This window comes from Acanthamoeba castellanii (assembly GCF_000313135.1).
Source record: "Acanthamoeba castellanii str. Neff unplaced genomic scaffold scf7180000084728, whole genome shotgun sequence".
Classification (NCBI taxonomy): domain Eukaryota; phylum Discosea; order Longamoebia; family Acanthamoebidae; genus Acanthamoeba; species Acanthamoeba castellanii.
The window spans coordinates 37,389-43,703 of NW_004457588.1; the positions used below are offsets into that span (position 1 = coordinate 37,389).

Consider the following 6,315-nt stretch of genomic DNA (forward strand, 5'->3'; position numbering starts at 1 on the left):
AGGGACCACTGATTGGCTGCGGGAAGCAGCGACTACAGAACTGCCCAGCGATTGGCCACAATGTCGGCCATTATGGGTACTCTGCTCGCCTGTGCTAGATGCCCGCCTTTCACACGCGCAGAGCCACGAGGGGGGGGAGGGCACTAGTTGGGGCCGTAATAGCCCGAGACGAAGCCGACCGACGTGCGGGCGGTCTTGTGGGCGCGTCCGCGAGGAGCACGAGAAATGCGGGAGGTTCGACGCCGGCCTCTGGGCCAAGTCCCTCGCCTCCCGCTATAAAACCGCCTCATAGGACGCGTTCACAACATCATCATCTCTCCAGTTCACTCACACCCCAGCTCACAGCTAACACATCACAGCTCACTCTACGACATGAAGCTCCTCGCCTTGGCCGTCTTTGCGGCACTGTTCGCCATCGCGACGTGCCAGGTCTACTACCCCTTGGACTCCGACCCCGATAAGCCCCAGGTAATCCTCTGTCGAGACCCCGCCGGGTGGTAGAGCTCGATTGATCTAACATTGCAACTTCGTCGTGTGCGTTCCAGTGGCCGTCGACCTATTCGGCCACTGTGGAGTGGCGGTCCAACCACCACCCCCACCACAAGTTCTTCCGCATGTTCTGGGACGAGAAGAACTGCAGGTCTGCTTCCGCTTGATCGCTCCATCACCTGTGGTCGCATCTTACGCCATGGGTGTGTGCAACACGACACACACACACACACACACACACACACACACGACAACAGGGCACGCGTAGGCGGCATGGTGAAGTGGAAGGGCAAGCACTACAAGATGGAGGCCCTTTACTATGGCAAGAAGAACGCGGCATACTACATCTTCTACGAGCGCGACCAGGTCAAGTGTTTCACGATGGACCTCAAGAACAAGACCATCAAAGGCTTGGACCTCTCCGATGCCGACTACAAGGGTTCGCTTACCACACACACACCACATATGTAGCACACGACGCACGACACACGTGCCACAACACGACACACACTAACGTCACGCGATCGCAGGGATGGCTCTGGTGGAGTACCACCCGGTGTACCACTGGGAGAAGGACATAGAGACCAAGGGGGACGACAAGAAGAAGGCCCACATCAGGGTCTTTGACACCCAGGAGGACCGTGAGATCAAGAAGCTGGACTACAGCATGCACGACGAAAACAAGATCGGCAGCATGTACGCTCTCCCTCTCTCTCTCTCTCTCCTTCTCGCTGCTCTTCATTCATACGCCGACACTCACGCCACCACTCACGCCACCACTCACGCATCGTACGCCAGGCTGTTCCACGAGGTGAACTACGGGCCGCAGGCCGACTCGCTGTTCAAGATCCCCAAGCTCGTCATGGAACAGTGCACCGAGAAGCTCGAGGACGTCGACATCTACGACATCACCGACCCCGTCGCCCTCCTCGCCCAGATTCCCCACTGATCAGCACTTCATACATCTTCTCTCTCTCTTTGAAGAAGCCTCAGCAGAGCCAAAGAAGTCTTTCAATTTAATTGCACAACCCCGTGGCGCAACTATGACGACAAAGAGTGAACACGAAAAGGTGACGGGGTTGATTGATGGGTAGATGACCAAGTGTGTGTTCGCCATGGGCCGACGTTCCACACTTCGTGGACTTGCATTTAGTTTAATTTTTCGCCCAATCGCGTGGCGCGATTCAGGCTGGAGTCATCCAGCGCTCCGGTGGATTTCGCGACCAATGGCAGTTGAGCAAGAAAGAGGAAGTGGAGTCTTGTGCACCCCCGCTGCTCTCTCCGGCGGTGTGGGGAGCTTCGGTTCAACCACGAACTCAACAAGAACCAACCACTCTTTGCATCTTGTTGCTTCTTCGTTCTCGTTTGGCATCCCTTCATTCGCCTGAAGAAAGGGATCAAGGAAGACGAAGTGGAAGAAGAGAGGCGAGGAACGACCATGTTGATGTCCCAGAGCCACGACCGGGTGCTGGAGCTGCAGGGCAACCCGTGGGTCGCCATGCAGGAAGGCGGCCAGGTGTGCGGCAGAGGCAGGAGCAGCTGCGCCGACGTCGACTCGCTACTCGCGGGCGAGAAGCTGCCGCTCCTTCAAAACCTCCACAACAGCAGCAACATCAACGTCAACAAGAAGCACAGCAACGCCTCCTTCTACACCCCGCCACCATCTTCCCTACTGGGCTCCAAAGAGATTTGCGTAGCCGGTGACGAAGAGACAGCCTTCGCCTCCACCCCACAAACCACCACCATCGCTACCACACAGGTACTTCCACTTCTCCATCTTTTCTCTCGTCCACGAGGCCCTACTCCTTTCCCAGTAAATGGGGAAATGTGGAATTCCTCATAATTGCAGTTCATAATAGTTCGTGTGTGCGTGTGTGCGTGTGCGTGTGCGTGTGCGTGTAGCCATGGTACTTGCTGCCCAAGGGCGGCGTGGTGGCGTCAACCTTCCAGATGCTCACCTCTACGATTGGTACTGCGGCATTCGCCTTCATCCATTCCCACGTCGTATGTGTGTGAGGAGCACCGGGGCTGATGGCTTCTGGGCTGGGTTCTGCTGAACTAGGGTCGTCGTCGTTGACGCTGCCGTTCATCTTCATGCAATTCGGGCTGGCTTCGGGCGTGGCGTTTCTGCTGCTGGGCGCGTCGCTCACCTTCTACTCCTACCACCTCCTCGTCTCCGCCCTCGAAGCCACCCACACCACCTCCTACGAAGAGCTCGTCGGCAAAGTGCTCGGCAAGCGCATGGTACATGCCAACCACCCGCCTCTCCCACCTTTTCCCCAACTCCTATTAACATACGACACACACACACACACACACGCACACACCAATGACACACACACACACACACACACACAATGACACACACGACGTACAGGAAAAGGTGGTGAATGTGAACATCATCATTGTGTCGTGGGGCAGCGCGATCGGCAAGTTGATCATCGTGGGCGACGTGCTGCCCAACTACCTGCGGCTCTTCCTCGGGGTCGACCTCGGCGACCTGGCCTACTCCTGGTCGCCCGCTCCTTCCTCCTCGGCCGCCGCCTTTCTCACCGAGCGGTGGTTCCTCATACTGGCCTTCACCCTCGTCGTCATCCTGCCGCTGGCGCTGGTCAAGAACCTGTCATCGCTGCGCTACGTGTCGTCGCTGGGCTTCGTCTCGATCTTCTTTTTGCTGTTCATCATCCTCTTCCGCTCGTTCGAGCGCTTCGCGCTGGCGACGGAGTGGGACGTGGTGCGCGACAAGCTGGCGTGGGCCCACTTCGACTCGCCCGCGCTGCTGCCGCTGCTTCCGATCATGTTCTACGTCTACTCGGCCCACATCTCCATCTTCCCGCTCTACCAGGAGCTCCAGCCCCAGGACGGCAAGCGCATGCAGCGCATCCTCTTCACCGACTGCGTCATCCTCTTTCTCTTCTACTCTGCTCTCGGTGCGCGTGCTATGACGTGCGTGTGCGTGTGCGTGTGCGTGTGCGTGTGCGGTGGTGCGTGTGCGTGTATTTCACGCGCGTTCATGTCGTGCGTGTGCTGACCATTGTGTGTAGGCGTGTGCGGCTATCTGTCGTTTCTGGACGCGACGAAGCAGAACATGCTGAACAACTACCCGCTGGGCGACATTCTGCTCCAGGCCGCGTCGTTCATCTTCACCATCGCCCTCATCACCAGCGTGCCCTTCTTCACCACCCCGTGCCGCACCAGGTACTAAACACATCACGCGTGTGCGCGTGTGTGTGCTTGTGTGCTTGTGTGCATGTGTGCGTGTGTGCGTGTGCGTTGTCCACTGACCAGTTGGGCTCAGTGTGGACTACATGCTCTTCGGGCCGAGCGAAGGCCCGCACGTGTTCCGCGATGTGCTGGAGACCCTGGCGATCATCTTCCTGCTGGTGTTCGTGGCGATCGCGGTGCCCAACATCACCACCGTGTTCGGCCTGCTGGGCGGGACGTGCGTCATGTTCTGCGGCCACATCGTGCCAGCGCTGACCCACCTCAAGGTGTCCGGCGCCAGCTGGCGCGACCCGCACACCTACCTCTCGTCGCTCCTCATCGCCATCGGCCTCTCCATGGGCCTCATCGGCACCGTCTCCAACCTCTACCTCAACTTTCTGCGATAAAAATATGAAAAGAAATCAAACTATATAATAAATTAAAAAAATATAAAAATGCATAGAGTAATAGAAATACGCCAATTGGTCCATTTTTATCCGAAGGCTGGAAAGCTTTAGATTAGCTTCCGGAAGGCGAGACCGACGGAGGTGGGGCTGGGGGTGTGCGAGGGCGAGGGCGTGGGCGCGTGGGGCTTGCGCGACGGGCTGGGCTTGGTGGGTTTGCGCGACGGGCTGGGCCTGATGGGTTTGTGCGACGGGCTGGGCCTGATGGGTTTGCGCGACGGGCTGGGCCGCGGCCTGCGGGAGGGAAGCGCTGCATCGTCGATAGAGGGCTGGACGTCGTGGTACTCTTCGTCATCATCATCATCATCTTCGTCGTTGTCGTCGAACAGCACGGGCGAGCCGGAAGATTTGTCAGGTTGGTCTCCTGTCAGGATCGAAGTGGCAGCTACATCAGCTTCAGGCTGCTGACCAACGCAGGAAACGACGAAGATGGCGGCGAGGAGCAGCAAAATGGCTGCGGGAGAAGAGAAGAGCTTGGTCATGGCCGTCAACAACACCAAAAAACTCTGTTGCTTTTGTAGCCCACCGGAGACACGCAACATGCCACGCGGTATGACAACAATGCAGATTGAAAGCAGAATGTACCTGTTCGGCCAACTACATCCCAACTTCGCGTGAGGTTTCCGGACATGTTGGGGGGAGGGGGCACCATCCACAACTGAGTGTTCATCTCCTGGATCCGCGAGGCCGCCGACATGGTAGGCAGACGACTGCCTGGTGGTGCGCAGGTGCGGCAGGTATCGGGTGAAGAAGTGATTCTCTGCGTTTTTACTATTCAGTCAGCCGTCTTCTTCTTGGCGAGGAAGAGAGCCTTGAACATGGGCGACACGGCCTGCCGCGTCCGCTCGCCGCCATTGCCGTCAGCCACGTCTCGCGCCGGCGACGGCGTCCTGGGCACTTCGACGCGTCCTGGTGATGGTCGCGGCAGCTTCTCGGCGTCGTCACCAACATCACTGCCAAGCGCCAGCGCCAGCGGCGGCGGCGGTCGCGCCCGCGGCTCGGAGGGCGACCGGTCGGTCGGATCGTCGGCCGTGCGTGGGTGTGGCGATGCGCGCAGCGGGCTCAAGTGCTTGCGCAGCAGCGCCGACAGGGACACCTTGGCAGGCGCCGCCGTGTTTTCGTCTACTCGTTTTCGCTTCCCGACGAGGGCCAGCTCCCCGGGTGGCGTGAGCGATCGGTCCGCGTCTGGTCCCGGCGTCTTGGCGTCGCTAACGATTCCACTCGGCGCCTCTTCGCCGGCGTAGTAGTCGACGTCGTGTTCGCCGTCGAATCGGAGCGTGGGGGACATGTCGCACAACAAGGCCTCTTCGTCTTCGTTCTCTTCGTTTTTTTCTTTGTTTTCATTCTTCACTTCGTTCTCGTCTTCGTCTTCGTTCTTTTTCGCTTCGCTCTTAGGCAGTTGCTGTTCGTCGGCACCGTCTTCTTCGTGGTAGCCGTCCGCAGGGAGGATCGCCTCCTGATCCATGGCCTCCAGCAACAGCGTCATCGTCTCCTCTTCGCTCTCCTTCGTTCTTCGTTCTTTCTTCTTCTCGTCGACATTCGCCTGCTCCACGTCGCGTCGCTTTTCGTCTTCCTCCATCGATCGCCGCTTGTCGCCAAACTTGTTGACGTCATCATCGACCGTGGGCGCCAGGGCCTCGTCATCGTCGTCGTCGTCGCTTGCGAGGCCGGCCGACCGCAGGCGCTGCTGCAGGGCGCCGATGGTGTCCTCCTGCCTCCTCACCACCCTGCGCAGCTCCCGTCGCTCCTGCTTCTCCTTCTCCAGCTCTCGCTCCTTTCTCTCCAACAAATTGCGGAGCTCTGTGTGTCGTGTGTCGTGTGTCGTGTGTGTCGTGTGCGGGTGTTAATGGAGTGGCAGAAGAGACTCGTGAGTCAAAACTATGAGAGTTCACCTGCGACTTCCTGCTGCAGGTGATCGAGAAGCTGCTCGTTGCCGTCCGTCGACGATCGCACGTCTTCTCCGTCGTGCGTCGTCGAACGGTACTCTTCGGTGTTGCGTCGGCGGAGAGCCGGGTCGCGTCGGTTCCAGCGGCGAATGCCCATCGAGCCCAGCGCCTCTTCGTCGATGCCGCTGAGCACCCGGGCCTCGCCGCCGCCGCCAGCCACCGTCGACGCAGGCACCACGCGCAGGCGCTTCGCCGGCCGGTGCTCGCTCTGG

The 6,315-nt window shown here is 59.1% G+C and overlaps 4 protein-coding genes across 4 annotated transcripts; 2 read left to right on the forward strand and 2 right to left on the reverse strand.

Annotated features, from left to right (window-relative positions):
- Positions 1-372: 372 nt before the first annotated feature.
- On the forward strand, positions 373-1,438 carry ACA1_355970 (uncharacterized protein; the record flags this gene model as incomplete). Its single annotated transcript, XM_004345307.1, has 5 exons — positions 373-468; positions 546-640; positions 747-928; positions 1,020-1,185; positions 1,288-1,438. 5 exons carry the CDS (start codon positions 373-375, stop codon positions 1,436-1,438), a joined length of 690 nt encoding a protein of 229 aa, XP_004345357.1.
- Positions 1,439-1,927: 489 nt separating this feature from the next.
- Positions 1,928-4,100, forward strand: ACA1_355980 (Transmembrane amino acid transporter protein; the record flags this gene model as incomplete). Its single annotated transcript, XM_004345308.1, has 6 exons — positions 1,928-2,248; positions 2,392-2,458; positions 2,552-2,733; positions 2,867-3,419; positions 3,534-3,687; positions 3,788-4,100. 6 exons carry the CDS (start codon positions 1,928-1,930, stop codon positions 4,098-4,100), a joined length of 1,590 nt encoding a protein of 529 aa, XP_004345358.1.
- A 107-nt stretch (positions 4,101-4,207) lies between these two features.
- ACA1_355990 (uncharacterized protein) lies at positions 4,208-4,699 on the reverse strand (the record flags this gene model as incomplete). The annotated part of the gene is made up of 1 exon (XM_004345309.1): positions 4,208-4,699. One exon carries the CDS (start codon positions 4,697-4,699, stop codon positions 4,208-4,210), a length of 492 nt encoding a protein of 163 aa, XP_004345359.1.
- A 233-nt stretch (positions 4,700-4,932) lies between these two features.
- Positions 4,933-6,200, reverse strand: ACA1_356000 (uncharacterized protein; the record flags this gene model as incomplete). The annotated part of the gene is made up of 2 exons (XM_004345310.1): positions 4,933-5,957; positions 6,050-6,200. The coding sequence occupies 2 exons, from the start codon at positions 6,198-6,200 to the stop codon at positions 4,933-4,935; spliced, it is 1,176 nt and encodes a 391-aa protein (XP_004345360.1).
- Positions 6,201-6,315: the final 115 nt, after the last annotated feature.